The 21167-nt window shown below is 41.1% G+C and overlaps 1 protein-coding gene across 2 annotated transcripts in view; it reads left to right on the plus strand.

Annotated features, from left to right (window-relative positions):
• The window catches only part of TENM2 (teneurin transmembrane protein 2), a 415827-nt gene that overhangs the window by 376465 nt on the left and 18195 nt on the right, over nt 1–21167 (plus strand). For both annotated transcript variants that reach the window (XM_088522621.1, XM_088522622.1), the window contains exons 14-23: nt 2001–2211; nt 4048–4167; nt 5659–5920; nt 6606–6873; nt 7799–7942; nt 9443–9692; nt 12622–12642; nt 16587–16819; nt 18344–18498; nt 18992–19866. In XM_088522621.1, coding sequence (XP_088378747.1) covers nt 2001–2211; nt 4048–4167; nt 5659–5920; nt 6606–6873; nt 7799–7942; nt 9443–9692; nt 12622–12642; nt 16587–16819; nt 18344–18498; nt 18992–19866 — 2539 coding nt within the window. The remainder of the gene's footprint in view (nt 1–2000; nt 2212–4047; nt 4168–5658; nt 5921–6605; nt 6874–7798; nt 7943–9442; nt 9693–12621; nt 12643–16586; nt 16820–18343; nt 18499–18991; nt 19867–21167) is intronic.

Raw genomic sequence — 21167 nt, forward strand, 5'->3', positions numbered from 1 at the left:
TAGGGATAGGTACTTACCTATCTAAATTAGCGTGAGGAAGCTAAGGAATTTAATATGATGAGAGCTGAATGTTAAAATTAACTCTGTGGATATTTAGTAGTGTTTCATACTTCTGAAATTATCAAGAGAAAACACGTGTGCTCTCTGTGGCCCTCTGCTGGAGACCTCACTGCAAGGTTTTTTTTGGGTGATGTTTTTTGGGGGTGTTAAGCTTTTATTCCAGGATTCACTGTGAGAGAGCATAAATTGGAATACATTGAATAAATAATCCCGAACAAGTAAGTTATATGTTTTTTTTGTTACTGTATATGCCTGTCTTTGCTAAGCGTCCTCGCGGGCAGGGGAAGGTGTGCCAGCATGGACTCTGCTGCGCCGCCTCCACGCGTGGCCCGGGCCGGCGGTGCCTCCATTGCCTGCCTGGTTGTTTGCGAGATGCCTGGCGGGTCGGCGCCGACAGGGTGATTTGCTCAAGATTGCAATGTCACACCGTATCCAAGGGGGCTTGCTAGCATAAAGATGTGATTCCCAGGACTGACAGGCTGCGGGGAGATTGATATACCCATTGAAAGTTCAGAGTGTCTGTAAGAGTGTTCGGTCACCGCAGCCCACAATCTGCTGCATGATGAGGTCGTTACAGATGTAACACATGTTCACCTCTAATAACAGGCACAGCAAACTGCTGCGGCTCGAACAGGTAAATGTAAATTTGTCAAAGGCAGGAATTTATATCCTTTGTTTTGCTGCCTCTATTTCTAATGTGTTGATAGGATTCTCTTGACTGGCAATTGTCTGAGTAGAAGAAAAGAGCAGACTAACTAGTGGGCAATTTTAAGTTCATGGCTGTGGAGGCGTCACAGGCTCAGAGCGAGCCAGGATGCTGAGGAGTAAGTTCTCAGAGCTTAACAGAAAAAGCGTTTGCAGTTATGATCTGAACCAAATGGTGTCTTCACATTGATTATATGAAGTAGTTGGAAAATGGACTGCAGCGAAAAGAAAATTCTCACCACCAGCTTGGAAAGGATTTTGAGATGAATGGAGCTCCTAATGTGAATAGGCCAATGAGCTTAAAGAAATATAAAACTTTAACAACAGAAGAGTGTGTCTAACTCATATTTTTAGAAAGCCAAATGAAACATTGTAAGCATATCTCAGCAGTTTTGTTTTTAAATCAGAAACAGTTCTCATGTGAAATCTCTTGAAAAAGCCATCTAATTGCAAAATGAGAGAGCTTTTTAAGTTTTTTATTTTTCCCAGTGTATGGTGCTATCAGCCTGTTTTGTATTTGCAAGGTACATGTGCCCTAATTTTACTTTAAGAAGCAAATGGTACCAAGTACAACCTACCTGTGTTTGATACATGATAGGCATCTAGGAAGTGTCTGTATTCATTGACTCAGATTAATAGGCGTTAGAGAGTCTCTCAAAGTTTACAGATATAAGTATATTGCTGACAGAATGCCTGATTTTTGTGATTTCATGCGAGAAGAGACATAGATGTTTCTGGTTAGAAAAAGCAATAATTTAAAGTAAATAGTTATTAGTTTGAAACGCTTAGAAAATGTTCTGAATGGATGACCTGGTGTGTAATGTGATGGCCGAACCCACCAGCTGTGTGACTGATCCTTCCTCATGCACGTATGTGATTGAGTTAGGATTCAGATTTTTTCAGAAAGGTGAGAGTTGCAGGAGTATTTCCCTATGAATGAAGATCCCCCCACAAATCCTGTACTCCCTCCTCTATTCCCTTTTCCCTGTTTCAACTCTTGATTTCTCATCTAACATTGATGCAAGTAAGTTGTAACATAAAGGATGTTAAACCAATGTGCTTAAAGGAGTCTTGTCCTCATTGTATAATTGGTTCAATTAGTAGTTAGAAGACATAGAGATGTTGTGAAGAATAATGATTAACTTTTTTTTTCAGGGCCTTAAGATATTCATTAAATATTATTACTCGGTAGGCCTGTGCAGCTGGCTGAATCTTGCTGATTCTTACCCTTTCAGATGGTTTGGTTGACTGCCTAGACCCCGACTGCTGCCTCCAGTCTACTTGTCAGAACAGCCTGCTGTGCCGGGGCTCACGGGATCCTCTGGACATCATCCAGCAGAGCCACTCCGGTTCCCCAGCTGTGAAGTCCTTCTATGATCGCATCAAGCTCTTGGTGGGGAAGGACAGCACCCACATCATTCCCGGAGAAAATCCCTTCAACAGCAGGTAGCAGCTCTAAATTATGACACTGCATCAGTGCAGTTGCATTGCATGCAAAAATGCCTCCCAGCAATTTTCTTGATGTTTTAACATGAGACACCATGTTCAGGAGCTTCATGTGTTGCCATCACAGGGATTCATCCAACTGAGGGCTGTGTTGCAATTCGTAATTTTATATATTTTTTTTCTTTTCTAAAACTGGCTTTAGTCACATTTTAACATGCTGGCAACATCTAAAACAAGGTTCCTTCCAATGAAAAGGAGCTGACAAGATGTTTATTTTATGAAGACTCTGATATGCAAGAAGGGAAAATGCACACTAGTTTCCTGTCAGAAAGAGATTGCATTTAATGCAGTGCAGTTAACAGAAGATTCAAAAATGAAATAGATATTTCTAATTATTTTAAAGACACATAAGTTTTATTTTTAATATTATTTTTTTCCATACATAAACTTTTTTTTTTAGCTTAGTACATGGAAAATTAGCAGATTTGATGTTCTTTTTGGTTTTGTTTTCTTTCCACATGTTTATGTTCTGCTTTTGGTTATTAATTATATATTAATGCAGAATCTAAAAGCCAGCATATCATTAATTAATATGTGATGCTGTTGTGTCCTTATAGAAAGAGTGGTATTTCTATTTATCAATATTATTTAAATGTGTTTTGCTGGGAGGATGCTAAGAAAATGAAGAATTTGTTAATTATATTCATATTTTTTGAGTTAAAACTGAAGAAAGAGCTCCTTTGGGAGCCCAGAAAGTTAGACTTCATTATAGGAAGCTCCTTTTTTCGATCAGGATTTTATTACTGACTTACGGAGTAATGTAGAGCAAATCACTGAATATTGGTTTGTAAAATAAGGATCATAATATTTCTGTATCTACCAGATGGCACCATATTGCCTTCATTCGCATCCCTATGATGCCCAAATATTAAAACTATTTCCACATTCCATCATTAAAAGCTCTGCTGAATCCTATTTCATATGATACAGGTTTTATTCTATTCTATGGAACACTCTATACAAACATACATGGAGTTGCTTGGAAAAATAGAATATAACTGTTCTGTTTTCATCTAAATTTATTTATGAAAAAATCTCATTGGCTTTATAAAAAGAAATCCGGAAAACTCTTGCACTTTTCTTCAGTGTTGCATGAAGAAGACAGGAGAGATGCTCCCTAAGTCATCAGGCCAAATAATTTGTCCGTAAAGGAACACAGTCTGTAGCACAGATAGCGTGCAACGTCCACAGGCTGGTGCCTGCTGCTGCACGCCTGTTACAGTCAGCGCGTTTCCGTGAGAGAAGAGGAGCAGCCAGGTCCCCCCTGCACGTCGTCCGCTGGCCACTCCTCTAACCCCGGCTTCGCTGAGCCGCTGCGGGGCTGAGCGCGCGGAGGGAGCCCGCTGTCCTTCCCTGCAGCCCTTGCCTTGCTCACCCTGCGTGACATGGTGTTGCATGTTCAGACATGCCCACTTGCCACTGGAGCGGGATTTCAGGGCTCCTCAGGCATTTGGGAGGTTTTTACAAACGTAAAGTCGTTCTCTATTCCCATTCTTATTTTCATTTGTATTTCTATTCTGCACAACCTGGTTAAGCAAGCACAGTTGAAGTCAAGCTCAAGTGAAGGCATTAATTCCCCTTTGGTATATACAGACCTCAGTACCTAGACATGGTGCATTTTCTTACAAATATTTTGGTCCGTGCAGTATTCCAAAACACTTGGAATTAAATCAATTTGGAGTAAATGAGCACAAGCATTCCCCTACTCGGTTTGTAAACACTGTAGCTCTGTTTCCATCACTAACTTTAATACCTTTAATTATATTTCTTTTTCAGTCTTGTGTCTCTTATAAGAGGTCAAGTGGTGACTACAGATGGAACTCCTCTAGTTGGAGTCAATGTGTCATTTGTCAAGTATCCGAAGTACGGCTACACCATCACTCGTCAGGACGGCACGTGAGTTGCCTTTTTCCACTCAGTACCTGTTCTGCGTGTCGCAGCTTTGCTGATTAACAGATGGTGTGGCCTAATGCAGCCACGTGGTATCACACAGTGAATTTCTCCCAAGGCCAAGAGCTATCAAGTGAACACAAAAGTAATTTTTAATATGGCATTTTGAATACTAACTGAAAGTAAATATGAAAAGGCTGACTTCTGGTAATAATGTGTTAGCAGTCAGACTCCCTTCAAATAAATTGCTCTGTATCTGTGAAAACATTTGTGAACTACAGTAATATCCAGCTGAGACCAGAAATATTTTAATTTAAAATGCAAGGCAGACTAACACTGCTGGAAAGCAAAAGAAGTATCATTATAGAATAGTATATTTTGTTAAAGTTTCTTTCCATCTCTCTCTTCCCTTTTGAAGATCTGCCATCTTTTGAGTTTCTTCAGGGTAGAATATAATCAAAAGATTCTAATTGAATACATTTAGACAATTTCCTGCTGTGTAAAGAAGTGCTTTTTCCCCCTTGTATCATCTGATTTGAAATGCACACAAATTCAGATAAACAAAAATCAGTGTGTCATAGTTTATCTTACTTACTGCCTATGATGGCAGCCAGAACAGTGTATTTGTGACACATACATTGTAAACATTTGCTATATTATCTTAATCTTTCATGCAAAAAAGTGAATTGAAATATTTGATATGAATCAATTGAACTATAGGGAACTATATTACATTTTAACATATTCCAGAGTATTACTCTATTATCATTAAAGTATAGTGTTGTTGATCTCAGTGTTTTGACACTACAGTAAGTGATGAAGTGCAGCCTATTCAATGCTGAAGAGAATGTCGAAATCATTGGATAATTCACTGCATTGCCAATATTGACATGAAACAACCAATGCCTAGTTTTGTTGTCAGACAGACCAAGAATTACTTTTCTCATTTAGGCCAGATTTCAAAGTGGAGATACACCTCCTCCTTATTGCCATGTTAATGTGGGGATTTGGGAGTAAGTGCGTAATCTCTCTGAAAAATGGTAGGTCAGTTGTCCTGGAGACAGGAATTCTCATATCCGTAGAACAGAAACAGCCAAACGTTTCATTATTTTTCTCTTACTGCCATCTGTCGCATTCTGTTCTTCATGGACAGCATCTATTAGGAAAGGGATAACTCAATGTGAACTTGGTTTCTCTGTTCATTCTGTATAGGAAGATGATTTGTAATAATCAGACATTTTGTTGCATTTTAAAAATATGTTTATTTTATTTTAAAGCAGGTTTTTTAATACAAGGCACAACGTTTGTTTGGATGACTTCAAATCACTGCTACTCTTGGCTAGCTGTTTAGCTGCCGGGGTTTCAAATCCCATTCCTGATCATTTGCAACCTGACACTTAAAATACACATATTGTCATTACATCCCATTAGCCATGAATGCTGTCACTGGGACAGCTCAGCCTGGTCACCTCTTACGTTAAGTCCACCCTTTTGTAGGTTCGACTTGGTCGCAAATGGTGGCGCATCCCTAACTCTGCACTTTGAGCGGGCCCCGTTCATGACTCAGGAAAGGACGGTATGGTTGCCATGGAACAGCTTCTATGCCATGGATACACTTGTGATGAAGACAGAGGAGAACTCCATTCCCAGCTGTGATCTAAGTGGCTTTGTCCGTCCCGATCCAGTCATTATTTCGTCACCACTTTCCACATTCTTCAGTGACACCCCTGGTCGCAATCCCATTGTACCAGAAACCCAGGTGAGAACAGCAGTGAGTGAAAAGGATAGAGACACCTGTGGTCAGATGCTCCTGTTGACCCAAGCCCTTGCTAGAAAGTCCCCTCCAGTTGCTGGAACTGATGCTTCTGCAGAGATGCACTCGTTCTGACAGATACCAGACTTTCTAATGAAGTCTGCAGCCTAGCTTCCTAGTTTTCTGGCACGCAGACGCAGTTCCCTTTGATTATCATATACCTTCTCATTATCATACAATGTACCACATTCATTTGTGTATTTCTGTCCACAGCGGAGGTGTTTCGAGAGAATTTTCAAACCCTTGGCATGTGGTCCTCACCACAAGCTGGTTCCTTGTATGTTAGTTAAGATGAGGGGTTATATGTGACTGTGTGTGACTCTTGATACTGTGTGTTAGTAGAAGTTGCAGGTTCATGCAACTACATCTTTTTGTGATACCCTTGCACATAACTTGAAATACAACTTAGTGTATTTTGCGCTTTTGCCATCAGTGAACTGTTAAAAAGAAGTGTAACAGCAGCCAAATAATTATTTGTGCAGAACATCAAATAAACTGTAACACTCTACTCTCTTGAGGATGCTCGTTCCCGATAGTAAAAAGTCATTAGTTCCTAGGAAAGTGCAAAAAGATACTGTTCTGAAAAAATACAAAGCACCAATGTAAACCATTTTTTCGTTTTCTTATTCAGGTTCTTCACGAAGAAATTGAAATCCCTGGCTCTACTATCAAGCTCAACTACCTTAGTTCCCGGACTGCAGGATACAAATCCTTACTTAAGATCACCATGACCCAGTCGCTTGTCCCACTGAACCTAATTAAAGTTCATCTGATGGTAGCAGTAGAAGGGCATCTGTTTCAGAAATCATTTCAGGCATCTCCCAACTTGGCATATACATTTATCTGGGATAAAACAGATGCGTATGGTCAGAAGGTTTATGGACTATCAGATGCTGTAGGTAAGTCAGTATATAGAATCTCCAACATTTTTTAAAGAACATATGTAACTTTTAGTAAGAAAATTGCAAAGATTCTCTGTGCAGAAGCAAAAATTGATTAAGCAATTCTTATCTTCCTTACACAGTTTATCTTTGTGTTATGTTTCTTTTAAACATTAAAAAGCCCATTCAAAGGCTGTAATCTCCACCAACACCTGTGTCTCCTGTCTAAAAAAATATTTAGACCAGCCAGTGCAAAAAAGTGGACTCAGGAATTTAGGATGAAACCTAGTCCATCACTATGTCTCTATATTTTCTTTTCGGTTAGCCAATGAATCTCTTGCTTGGCCTGGCTGCCATTCTGGAATGCATTTGGAATCTCACATCTGCTGTTATTATTCTATCTTCTTATATTTGAAAGTAGCATTTTTTAGTGCTGTTCCGTCTAGCAGTTTCATAGCTATTTTTAGCTTGCTTGTTTATAGATCTTGGCTCTAGTGGGTAGGAGAATGAGTGGTCATCACAATATTTTTATTTTTACCTTTGCATCTGAAAATCAGAAAAGATTTGATACAGCAATGCTAAAAATAAGCAGTGGAGCAATAGCAGTCTGGGAAAAAAGTTACTTTAAAAATCACATTTCTTGTCTATGTTTCTATCTTCTCTTTCTTACAGTACTACATAGAATATTACTTTCCTGAGGAATATTTACAGCATTTGTGTGCTTCACAACACGCCAAGTTTTCAATGTTCCTTAGTGTATGATATGTAAAGTGACTTAATTGTCATAAATATTTGTTGTGAATACCCAGCAAATGAAAAGGGCCTGATCACTGCATCTCTGTGAGGGGTCTGGGTCCTGACGTATTGAACCATTTGAATGTGCTCTGGACATTTGATCGGTGTTTGTTCATCAAGTTTATTAGATTCCATTTTATTTTTGCAGTTTCTGTGGGTTTTGAATATGAGACCTGCCCCAGTCTCATTTTGTGGGAGAAGAGGACAGCACTCCTCCAAGGATTTGAACTAGATCCTTCAAATCTAGGAGGATGGTCTTTGGATAAACATCACGTTCTTAATGTCAAGAATGGTGAGTTAGTTAATTCTATATGTTTTCTGATCTATATCTAGTTTTTCAGACAGTGGAAGCTTTTTGTTTGCATTATATTTGCATTTTGAGAAGTGCCATTTCTCTATTTTTTCCATTTAATTTATTTAGCTTTCCAAAGTATGGGACATGCCTTATATGTCTTTAAAGAAATAGCAAAGCATTACCCACTTCAAGGCAGAACATATATCCTGTGTTCTTCATCCCATGCTGTCTGCCTTCTCTGTTTTTCTCAACACCTATATGTGGTCCCTTTTCCCTCTAGTTTGAGATAGGGCTTAAAGGAGTATGAGCCTGTGACTGGATAGGTGTTCTTGTCTGTCCCTTTCTGCTGTCACCTATTTGTTTTTTCCTCATTTCTCTCTGTCTTTAAGTAGCTGAGTGTTCTTGGTCTCTGCAAGATCCTCCTCAGATCCCTTACCAGTAAATCTGGGGCATAGCTTTCATTTGATCTCTGTTAACTCCTTCCTACAGTCTCACTGCTGTTCTTTGCATTAACAGATTTCGGAATATATTGTTTCATAAGAAACTTAAGCTAATGTCCAGAATTAGCAAGATCAGATTGTTGAAACCCACTTGTAAATGCTGTGCAGTGGTCAAACACTATATTGAGGTATTCATTTTGTGTGGTTCATGGAATTCCCTGTTGCTATCGATGATGGCAGCTGTAGATGCCAGGGAGTCGATCACCGGAAGGTTATGCAACTGTATTTCCAAAGGGGTGTGAGTCCAACAGCTCCCTGAAATATCTCTACAGTCTTTAGTGACACTGAGAATGGCCACTCGGTCAGAGGATCCCCTCCTTCCTGGAGCAGTGGTCTGCTCTTAGAACAGAAGCGTACATAAAAGAGAAATCCTATTGTAAAGGCATTTCTTAAAGCCTCAGATCCCTTCTCACCAGCTCCCCTGTTGCTTTCCATCCACGATCCTTAGCAAGCTAAGAGTATAGTCTTTCTCCTATATTTTCATTTTTGTGTTATCATGTTCTCCACCATCTGCAATTTGTCCTGAAAAAAAATTGTACAGGACTGAGAAGCACACAGGGAAGAGTCAGGTTGGCACAGAATTCCAGCTGAAGCTCACCTAGGAAATTGGAGTTAGAAGATCCGAGTATGCTGGGGAGGAAGAGGTCCTCGCTGTCGATGGCCTCCCAGCTTCCCAGTTAGTTAATATGGCAGGTTGGTCCTCTGTCACAGGCTGCAGAGAGGTATGAACATACTTTTTTTTGACTGTGCTTTTCAGTTTGGAATTGGGGTTGTGTGTTGTTTCTTTTTTCAAAAGTGGATTGTCTTTCTTGTACCTTTAGTCTCACTACTACCAGCCCATTTCTCTCTCTTGCACTCTAAATACCTCTACAATTTGGAGGACCCAGGCACTGCATAGTTCTTTAATGCCATCGCACCAGCCAGTCAAGACAGAGCTACCTCAAGTCCCTTGTGCTGTGTCACTGTAATAACTGCTTCCTCTCTGGTTCGTTATCAGGTATATTGCACAAAGGCAATGGAGAGAATCAGTTTCTAACTCAGCAGCCAGCGGTGATAACCAGTATTATGGGGAACGGACGCCGAAGAAGCATATCCTGTCCTAGCTGCAATGGTCTGGCAGAAGGAAATAAGCTTTTGGCCCCTGTAGCACTGGCAGTGGGAACTGATGGAAGTCTCTTTGTTGGAGATTTTAACTATATTCGGCGTATCTTCCCATCCAGGAATGTAACTAGCATTTTGGAGCTGAGGTAAGGTGTTAATCTTAGCACTTCATTTCTGTAGCCTGTGCTTAAATCAGCATTTCCCATTACTTTTTATAATTTTGTAAAACATTGTCACTTTCAACCTATTTAAATTCCAGTGGAGAAATGGGGCACAGAAATGCATGGCTCAAAGTCAGTAGCTAATCATAGCAATGAATGTAGAGAAGAGTGAAGAGTCTGAAGAGTCCCAAACTGTACCAGCTACAAGGACAAAAATACAAAAGTACAAACCAGCTTATTCTCTCCTGTTGCTGATCATATGATAGGCATATCATGATACGGTCTCCCTTCAGTACTATTCTGCGTTTAGTTTTGTTTAAAAACTATGCAGTTGATTGCCGTTAGATGTTAATCATGATGATAAACAGGTTTAGCAGGTTTATGAATTAGAAGGAAGGTTTTTGTGTCAGTGGTTTTGAGAGCCACTTTCCCACTTCTTTCCCATGCTCGGAAGTCTGTTTCTGTAGGTCGGCAAGTGCAGTTAAGGTTGACATTCACTCACTTGACATCATCAGAATCCTTTTGAAGATTATTTCTCTGTTTCCCTTGCCCCCCAGATCATTAAGATTTATTCAATTATTAGGGAAGGCATGAGTGTAGAGTATATCATTCCACCCATTTCTGTTCCATCTGCTTTTCTCAGTCCTCTGGGAGAGGCAAGAGTTACTGCCTCACACAGTCACTCATGTAATTAGTCCTTATTGTTCTGGCACTGTTGAGTATTTGCAGAAAAATGAGGAAAAACTGGTCTCTGTATCACTGTCTTCTGATACTCCTGCTGCCCACTCAGGCACCAGAAGCAGAGCTTTTGTGAACTAGATGTGACTGCCAAATACACTGAGTGAATTTAGGTCATCAGTACCTATTTTTTTTTTTTAATAATATGACCGATAGATAATTCCTCCACTTTACTTTCATCTTTTAATCTGTAGAGAAATTGTGGAATTATTGGGCTACAAGAGACGAGGAGGCCTAGCTCTGTTTTACACCTCTTTCCCGTTCATGTCATTCTGTTGATGTCACTGTTGTGAGTTCTGGTTTATATCAGAGAAAAGAGATCAGGTTCAGGCCAATTGTATTCTGAAATAACTCTGATACCTACTTTGTGTAGCAACAGACTCTCTTGAAAATATCATCTTAAACGTTTTACTAGTTGCTCATTTTCCAGCATTTTTTTTCTTTAAAAAAAAAAAGATCACAGGTCGTAGATTTTCCAGTACTTTCTGCTAGTAGCTCAGGGTAAGCTGGAGAAGGTAGCTGGTGTGGCTGTCACCTGCTGTCATATATCAGTGTCCTCTAACTGCAATTTTATAATATGTTTTAATTTTTTTTTTCAATTTGCTCAATTCTGCCTAGCTTTCTAGTAAGCAGTAGTTTGCAGTGAAGAAAAACATTTTCAAAACAGAATATATAATAAAGGCATTTACAAATGTCAGGTCCCTGACCAAGTTTCCTAGCACAACATATTTGAAAATGTCTACAAGTTGACACCAGTAGTAATCTGAGCACCTTTCTGCCTGTGCAAGAGAAAAACTTGGGATTTTCAGAATGTGTGACGAAAATAGTAAAGCACAGCATCCAAGTTTAAGATGCCTGTCGTTAATTTCTGCCTTTGTCCTGCTCCTATTTTCTTTTAAGGAAGGAAATTTTCCATAGCATAGTTTCTTTAGCTTCAGTTACAACTATTAGCAACAAGCGGTGAAGCTATAATATCTTGAGTACAGTTGGTGTCCAACAGGTGACTTGCCACCCAGATTTTTAGCATTTGCAGTGATCTTTACCATCTCTTTTCTAAAGAGAATCAAGGTCTATTCTAGCAACTGTGATTGAGCAATCACATTAAAATCTGTATGACGTACACAGTTAAGAGTGTGAAGATTTGGGCCACTGAAGTATGAATGAGAGCAGAGTATGAAAAGTTTGAATAAATTTGCAGGTCATATTTCTATAAGTAAAGCACAGTCACTTTATTTAGTTTTCACAGTGGATACCATCTTGCTTTTACATAGGCCACTATAAATCCCGAGCAACTCAGCAGTCAGGATATGGAGGATATGGCCACGCGCGCCCTTCCTTAGCGCTGTGCAGGCGGCCGATGCGAGACGTTGATGGGAGCTGAGGCCCGGGAAGGGGTAGGGCACCCGCGGCCTCGGTGCCGTGAGCCTGAGGTTGGGTGCCCAGCACTGCAGCTCTGCGCTGTTTCACTCAGTGTATGCTCTTAACTGGAAACCTTACAGAAAGTGATGCAACGGTAATGCAGAGCATGTATTAATTTACATCTGGAGAAGAAGAGAACACTTTTCTTTTGACTTTGTTTCTGGACAGAAAAATAAGCATCAGCTAGTGCCACATATCTCCCATTTTACAGTGTCTTATTCCTCAGGTACAAGTTATTTTATAACCTAAGAATTGCTTTGATTGGCTTAACTTGATTCCAGATAAAATGCTACAACTAGCATCCCAACTTGCCTTAAGCAATTATTTTGTCGCCTGGGAGAAAGGAGAATGCAGCAGAAAACCATTTGGATATAGCCCATTGGAAACTATTTTGATGAAAAAGCTTACCTTCAGCTGGCAGGCAACTTCCTAAGCCCCGTGCTTCCCCTCTCCCAACTTTATATTAACAAAACTGCCAACTTCTCTCCCTCCTATGCTACGCATTTTTCCATATGAAAGCTGTTTCAGTGGTCCTGCAAAATGGATGGGGGAGGGCAGGGGTATCCTACTAGGGAACCAGCTTGCAGAGATAATGCTCCCACTTGTTATTCGTCCTTAAACCAACCTAAGGCTAGTGCTGAAAAGAGATTTCTTCTCCTGTGTCCTTTTGTAAAATAAAACAAATACTATGTTTGCTTTACCATCTATTCTTCAGCTAACTGTTTGTTCTTTTTCCTTCTGTTCCCCTTCTATAAAGAAATAAAGAGTTTAAACATAGGTAAGACATGAGCTCTTTCCCATATAATTTGATATGGTTTGTTTGCTTCATTGTGTTTGCTTTTTGTGTTGTGCTTCTTGTGTAATGTTATGTTCTTCATGTACCATATATAGTAACATTTTATGTGCTAATTGTGTGTTATGAATATGATGAGCGTTAGCAATTATAAGATGCAGTCAAAAAGCAACCAAATAAGTTCTGACAGTAATTAGAAATTTCTAGTAGAATGCAAGTATAATGAACCCCAAGCTAACTTTTACATAAACACTTTTCCCTGCTGTCTGTGATTGGTCTAAACGGTTGAGGTAAACTACAACAGCAGTTTTACAAATGCCAGCAAAGGTTCACAGAAGTACAAATGACTGGAAGTAGGTCAAAAATCATTTTCCAGTCATTAATGAGTTTCTGAACCCTCTGTCCTTTTTTCTGTTTCAGTTTCTATTTTCTTTCCTAAAATACATTTTAACAGTCGCCAGCCTGCCAGGCTGGTTGCACGCGACCACTAGATAGAGGCATTTTAAGCTTCCAGAGGGAGGCCTAACCTTTTTAGATGTTAGGAGAAATTTTTCTGTCTGCCTTATTTGAGCGATAGACTTTGTATATGGGACCAGCTTAGAAAATACTGGTACTTTACTCCATGTTGGTCCTCACCCTGGGGAACATGAGTGACAATAACAGAAAAAGCCATTACCAACTGTTCTGCGCATGACCCCTTTAAATGATACTTTGCTATCCTTCCATTTTTGCAGTATAGCTCGGATGCAAAAGATGGTCTGTCGTAAACAGTGCAATTTCATCTTGACCACACATTGTTTCTTACCCATCCACAAACTGCCCTTACCTAGATGAAATCATTTGCAATCTGCAAATGCTTGTTTGTGCTGTTGGCTGGGCCTCTTTTGCAGCAATAATGCTTAGCTGATTTTTTTGGTGCTTAGAGATTTGCACTGGGCTGCTCTCCATGTTGGTTAAATTTGAAGAGAACCTTTTCTTACATTGTTGTGAATTTGATGCAAGTAAGAAAAGAGTAGGAACCTTGAGCTGATCCTGCCCATATTGCAGTAGGGCACCAGGCTTCCTGGCAGACCAGAGAGAGACCGCCCGTGGTAGCGAGTGTTGCATTTGCTGGGGAGGACTAGAGGCTTCCTATAATTGAATAAAAGATTTTTATGGCATGGTGGAAAGAGAGGCAGAAGGTCTTTATTTGCTCGGATGTCAGTTTGGGCTCAGTTTGGGGAATATTGATTACTCATTTATAAAATACATCCCTGTTTGAGGTAGTAACCTCCTGGTGTCTGTGGAGGCACGGTGAATGTATGTGAGTCTTCTGCCAGAGATGCTGCCCGCGAAGCCAGGAGGAGCTGGCACACGCAGCAGCTCCAGGTGCGGGGAAAACTCCTGCCTGCCCTGGAGGGGACAGAAGGAGGAGAAGGGCAGAAGGGCAGGATGAGCTCCACAGATACAGTAGTGACCATGTCCCACCTGTGTTCCCTACCTCAAAGTCTACTTTATCCCATGCCCATAGTCATAGTGGGAGCTGCAGTCCTAGCTGCCTATGTAGGACTAGTAAAAGGGAGGTCAGATCATGCTCGCCTAGGAAGACAGCCGGAGGAAAAGCACGCTTGGCAAAAGAGACCTCGGCCTGGGTCAGGCTGCACTGGCAGCGTGGGGGCAGCTCCCACCGCCACGAGCAAACCCTCTCCGCGGGCAGTGTGTGCGACCTGCCTCAGCTCTGGGGCCGCGCTGACGGACACCATGCAGCAGCAGCACACATTTACCCCTCTCTGCTACTACCCGAAAGGAGGTTGTACTGAGGTGGGGGTCAATCCCTTCTCCAAAACAACTACCGAAAACAGGTCAAGAGGAAATGGCCTCAAGTTGCACCAGAGGGAGGCTCACGTTGGATATTATGAAGAATTTCTACATGAAAAGAATAGTCAAGGATTGGAAAAGGCTGCCCAAGGAAGTAGTGGAGTCACCACCCCTGGCAGTGTTCAAGAAATATGTAGATAAGACACTTAGGACATGATTTAACAGTTATGGTACCGAAAGACTTTGGGTTGGACTCGATGAAGGTCTTTTCCAACCATTATGATCCTGTGGTTTTATGATTCTATTGCAAAGCCTGGAGCCAGGTTGGGGCCTATTGCAGAGGGGAATATGGTACAAGTATCATAGCAAAGCTTGTTCTTCAGTGTTATGGTGGAAGATGAGAGCGCAGCACTTCAGAACTGCAACAAATGTGCAGGTGTTGGTATGGATCAGGTACTTGAGAGAGCAAATATTGTAAGTGAAAAGGAATATTAGAAGATTAAGATTTGCAGGCTGAGAAGGAATGTGATAAGAGAGCCTAACAAAAAGATGCAGGCTGGTGTTGAACGTAAGGGGGCTTGGGAAGTGTGCTCTACTCTCAAGCATGTCAGTAGCCTCACTGTATAGCCTTGTCTACACCACTTAACCTCTCTGTGCCTCAGTTTCCTCCTCTGTAAAATGGGTATAATGCCCATCTTTATAAAAAGTGCTTTGAGATCCATGCATGAAATAATACTGCCAAGTATTTTTTTATATATATATATTTTTCCATCTCTTAATTTCTACACTCCTAGAGGCTTCAGCAGATGGTATTACCTCTGCCTACTTTGATCAAACTGATCTCCTTTCCACTTTGGGCAGTTTTAGAGAAAAAGGTTATCAACATGAAATCATGCCAAGCTAAAGACTGGCATAGGGGAAGATGACTGTAGACAGTGATATTTTGGGCCCTCTTCATTCGTCCAGATCTGGCCATAACCGCATAAACAGTTGTCTTTGTGCTGCTGCTAACCTATCTGCCAAAGTGCCCTTGCTGTAGTTTCAGCAATGAGTCTGATCAAGACATGGCTAATTATGTCCATCGTAGCTTACCTCAGGGTATCCTCACTCTTGGAGATGGGTACCTTTGCCACATTAAACTAGGAGTGTGGATATTTGGAGGCAAATGTCTCTGGTTACTGGTAAGTAACCTTCATTTTCTTCCTTTCTGTCGTCATTTGTCTATGTTTTAAAGTCACCATTGATCTTATTTATATTCACCCATAGGCTTAAAAGGCTGGAAAATTCAGACCTTGCTCAAAATTCAACTAAATTGAGTTAAACTAGTCAGGCAAGATTTCAAAAATATTTGTGTACTGCAGTACTCTGTGTGTGAATGTATATATATCACGGAGATTGACATTTCTCAATTTTCAGATGATTTGCTAAAGTAGTTCCAAAATGTGACAAGCTGTCAGAAAACATATAGTTTCATACGAGAAGTAGTTTTCCATCTGAGCACCCATTCTAATAACCAACCGAGGACCAGTTTGTCAGTAACAGAAGATTTGGAGTGCAAGTCAGACATTTGGGGTCTCTCTGGTTTTAGTTATATAACCAGCTTCATCTACCATAAATGAGATTCTTGATAAGAGTGAATGAAAACAAATTTGCTTTAGGAATAAATTTGTTATGCTTCTGCCTCCCACTTACACAAGACCTCACAAATCTTGTGCTATGAGTAACTCAGAAGCTGATTCTTTGATCTCATTCCTATGATTTCTTACTTTCAAGGGACATAAAAAAGAAAGGCCAACGGCTAGAGATAAGCAAAAGGGAATTGACCTGCAGCAGATCTAAAGGGCAAAAGAGATGAAGAGGGAAGACTGCTGTGCTGTCATTTTGGTGTATTGGGCTTGATTATGCAACATCTGGTGTAGCTGGGAGAATGAGATTTGAAATTGCAGTCCTCTGAACAGGCTGGCCAGTCCCTGACCAAATCAAGCCCTCAAACAGGACCCCACCTCTGTACGAGGGTGTCAGACTTTCTGTCCAGATCTCTGTATGTCTGATGCATATCTATGCTCTGAAAGCCTGGGAAGTTTTTAGACTGCTCATCTGTTCCTGTTTTGTGCTTCTTTTTCCCTCTAAAGCAACAATCCTGCTCATAAATACTATCTAGCCGTGGACCCTGTTTCAGGCTCGCTGTACGTGTCAGACACCAATAGCCGACGGATATACAAAGTCAAATCCCTTACTGGCACTAAAGACCTAGCCAGTAACTCCGAAGTGGTCGCGGGGACTGGAGAGCAGTGTCTGCCCTTCGACGAAGCCCGATGTGGAGACGGAGGGAAGGCAGTGGACGCCACCCTAATGAGCCCGCGAGGTAAAGAAGGAAAAGAAGCTGGTGAAAATGATTGTATGAGGCTAGGCTGGATTTGGAAATAATTATCTGGCAATTAAATCAGTAGTTGCTTGGTAATTTTTATTCTGTGCTTTAATTACAGTGGATTGGCAAGTGTTTGTGCTTTGTTTAGTTAAAGCAAACTTCATTACCCCAACACTGAATTCTGCGAAACCAGAACAGAACACAAATTCGCAGGGTACTGCTCCCTCCAAAAAGCAAACACCTAAACTGGGAACCAAATGACCATGTGATGTACAGTCCTTTGGGGAGGAGGAAATGCCTGCTGTTGCGTTTCCCGGAGGTTTTTATCCTCTTACCGTGTGTCCCCTTTTCATTCAAGTGGAAACAAGGGGTATATGCCCCTTTTGAGATTTAACATAGTTTTCAAAAGAGTGTAGAGATTTGGGAGTGTGTTTTCTTTTTTTCTCCTTTGTTTTATCTTAATTGTAATAAGGAGTATTGCCCTGTGTTTCAAATATCTTTGATTTTTCTTTCCATGGTCAAAAATGATCACATTTTAGCAAAATGATTAAAAATGAAAGGTCCTGTCTCTCTTTATAGGTAATCACTTCAGTTTGTACATAAAAAGGAGTATAAACAGGACAGAGCTGCTTGTGCTTTAATTTAAGACTCCATATGGAGTTTGAGATCATACAGCTTTAAGCCTACCATGTATCTCAGTGGCCAGTAGATCGACTGCTGCAGCTTTTTAGGGCAAGATTCTTTGATCAGAATTTGATTTTCAGCCCAAGAAAAGGACAAGGCAGTGCACCAAATTAAAGCAGCAAAGGCAAGTGAGAAAGAGCCTTCCCTCCTAAACGACAGGTCTCAGCGTCCTCCTGTATCTCTAATGCATCACTCTTCCAGTCTGCGCCTTCAACTCTGACGGCCATTGAACCTTTCCTTTTTTTCTAGGTTGGAAACACTTGTCCATCATTAACAGCAGATGTTCTTCCTGTGTTCCTTATAGCAACAGGTCAAAGAATTTAAAAACATCCTGAAATAATATAACTTCCTTTTAAATTTTCAAAATGGTTAAAGAAACTTTAAAAGAATTATAAAAATTCTGTGTCCTCATTAGACTCTTCAAATGCAGAATGCAGTACCTTAAAATGCTTGAGACTATAATTTAGGAGACTCTTTGTTTTTTCCTTCTTGGATTGATGTAAAATATCATACAGAATTTAAATCTAGAAATAAGCTGATGTATTCTTCTGCCTATTTGGTGTGTTTGGGGGATTTTTTTCTTTTTTCTTTTTTTTTTTTTTTCTTTAAAGACCACAGGATAAATCTGCTTAGTGACTTTTATTTGGTAAAACTACAGCTACTTGGAGGGCCCCAGGACATGGGCTCAGAAGCCAGAGCTACAAGTTGAAAGGGAGGAAAAAACTGGGGAAGTGAGAAAAAAAAATCGCTGTGTTATAAACTTGCTTAGCATGATAAATCCTGTCCTGCAGCTGGGAGCCAACAGTATTCTCTGATGCCTGTTTTGCACACTTGTAGGAATTGCAGTGGATAAGTATGGACTCATGTATTTTGTTGATGCCACTATGATTCGCAAAGTGGATCAGAATGGAATTATATCAACGCTGCTGGGCTCCAATGACCTAACGGCCGTTCGACCTCTAAGCTGCGATTCCAGCATGGATGTCACCCAGGTAGACTCTCACTGCCTTTTTTCCTTCTCTGCCTTAGAAGAGATGGGCATCTCTTTTGGATGACTGCCTGGCCACTCAAGAAATACTTTATGCAGCACAAGATAATAGTGTGTGTGATTCATTACTGAAATGAATGAACCATCTTTTTACTGTGGTTAACACAGGTTATTTACACAGCTATAGAGAAATAAGGTTGAGATAATGGGAGTTACTGTCTTAATTGCCTGTTTTTTTGTAATTATTGTAGAGATTCCAGAATTTAGCATTCATTCTTTGCACAGAAACACAATTAGCTAAAGTTACCACTGCACATAGCTTTAATATTTCTGGAAAAGAAAATCATTGTTTGAAATAGTTGCAGTTCATGACTTAGTTTCATGATTTACTCAGATAATCACCTCACTAATTTGCTGTTGTTACACATGGAATTTTAAGCACTAGAAGTGTACTTTTCGGTTGTAAGTTTTACAGTAATAATTTGTGCAACTCATAGGTACGGCTGGAGTGGCCTACTGATCTCGCTGTCAATCCCATGGACAACTCACTTTATGTCCTAGAGAACAATGTTATATTACGGATCACAGAAAATCATCAAGTTAGCATTATTGCTGGACGCCCCATGCACTGCCAGGTTCCTGGTATAGACTACTCTCTTAGCAAACTGGCTATTCATTCTGCACTTGAATCAGCCAGTGCCATTGCCATCTCACATACAGGAGTTCTTTACATCAGTGAGACAGATGAAAAAAAAATTAATCGGCTACGCCAGGTAACTACCAATGGAGAAATATGCCTTCTTGCAGGGGCAGCTTCAGACTGTGATTGCAAAAATGATGTCAACTGTAATTGCTATTCTGGGGATGATGGGTATGCCACTGATGCCATCTTAAATTCACCATCCTCCTTAGCTGTGGCCCCAGATGGTACCATCTACATAGCTGATCTCGGAAATACCCGCATTAGGGCTGTCAGTAAAAACAGGCCCGTTCTTAATTCCTTTAACCAATATGAAGCTGCATCTCCAGGAGAACAGGAGCTGTACGTCTTCAATGCGGACGGCATTCACCAGTACACGCTCAGCCTTGTTACCGGCGAGTACTTGTACAATTTCACCTACAGCAGCGATAACGACGTCACGGAGGTGATGGACAACAACGGCAACTCCCTGAAGGTTCGCCGGGACACCAGCGGGATGCCCCGCCACCTGCTCATGCCCGATAACCAGATTGTCACACTGGCCATCGGCACTAACGGGGCGCTCAAGCTAGTCTCGACGCAGACCCTGGAACTTGGATTAATGACGTACAATGGAAACAGTGGTCTCTTAGCGACGAAGAGTGATGAAACGGGATGGACAACATTTTATGAGTAAGAATGTTTTTGGATATATTAACCATACAGGTATTTTTCAAAAGGTAGGGACGAGGCCCTGATCTGATCCTGCCGGCATTTGTTGCAGGATTTTCACGTGTGCTGAATAAGGTCGTTACATCTTTATCTAGTGCGATATTGGAAATGATGAACTGATTTCTTGATTTCATCAGTTTTGCCATGTCCTTTAGGTGGGTACCGAACCGCCTAAACTCCAGCCCACAGCAAGAGGCCAGGGAGGATGCCCGCGTGTCCCCGGCACGACGGCTCGCGTTCTGGCGCTGCCTCCACAGGCTTGGATTCGTGTTGCCAGGTCGGGCCTTGTGCCAAGGCGTCAGCGAGGCTGCCGATACTTCACATCCAGATCAGACCACACCAGGCTGTGGCTCCCACCGAGTTGTCTCTGTCAAGGAATCTTAATATTACGGTTTCTTTTGGAACTCAAATTATAAATCTTTCTCTTCAGGCTCATATATTACTTGCGGTTGACAAAGTGTTGATTAACTTTACTGATTGTTCGTTCTCAAGACAAGTAAGGAAATTAGGTCCCCAGCTATCTGTCAGACCCCTAGTGTAACATACATCATTTGCAGATAACCCAGAAGCACATTGGCATTCAGGGGAATAAAGATTAAAAGGCAGAATTTCCTCTTTAAATGAAATTTATCAGAGATCAAAGTTGTATTAAAAATCTAGAAGAATTAGATGAGTTTTCTTTAACAGTTATCCTTGTCTTAATAACCTTCTTGTCATTTATTGACAAAAAAAAAAAAAAAAAAACAGAAACTAAATGATATATTGAAAATAGGGTTTTGGCTTTGGGTAGTGCAATGTGATGCCCATGTGTTTTATTTGAAGCAGTTAAGGATTACAGAATAGCATTTCTGAAGCTACTAGGCAGGAAGGGCTTTATATTTAGCCTTAAATTAAGGTGACAGAATAACAGAGATCCATACGTATTTTAGTTTGCTAACGCATTCTCCTTGCCCACCACGCTCCGTGCAGCCAGGAGCAGCGCAGGCGCCCAGGGAGCTGCGCTGGATGCGCACAGAGCGGCCGCGAGGGCCCTGGCAGCGCCGCGTCCTGCGTGTGAGCGGGCGGGCGAGCAGTGCCCTCGCGCGGGCACCGCGCCGCTCTGCCTCGCTTCGCACACACACAGGGGGGCTTTTTTCCTCCTTAATATTTTACCAGACATTAATTACACAACTCGTGCAGTCGCGTGACCACCTGAAGGCCCTGCCTGCTGATGAAGAGCTCGAGTGCAAGTTCACTGCGCTTGCCGCTCGCGGGCTGATGAG

Source organism: Tinamus guttatus, unplaced genomic scaffold, assembly GCF_059628265.1.
Source record: "Tinamus guttatus ecotype Peru unplaced genomic scaffold, ASM5962826v1 Tinamus_guttatus_pri_ptg000155l, whole genome shotgun sequence".
Taxonomy (NCBI): Eukaryota; Metazoa; Chordata; class Aves; order Tinamiformes; family Tinamidae; genus Tinamus; species Tinamus guttatus.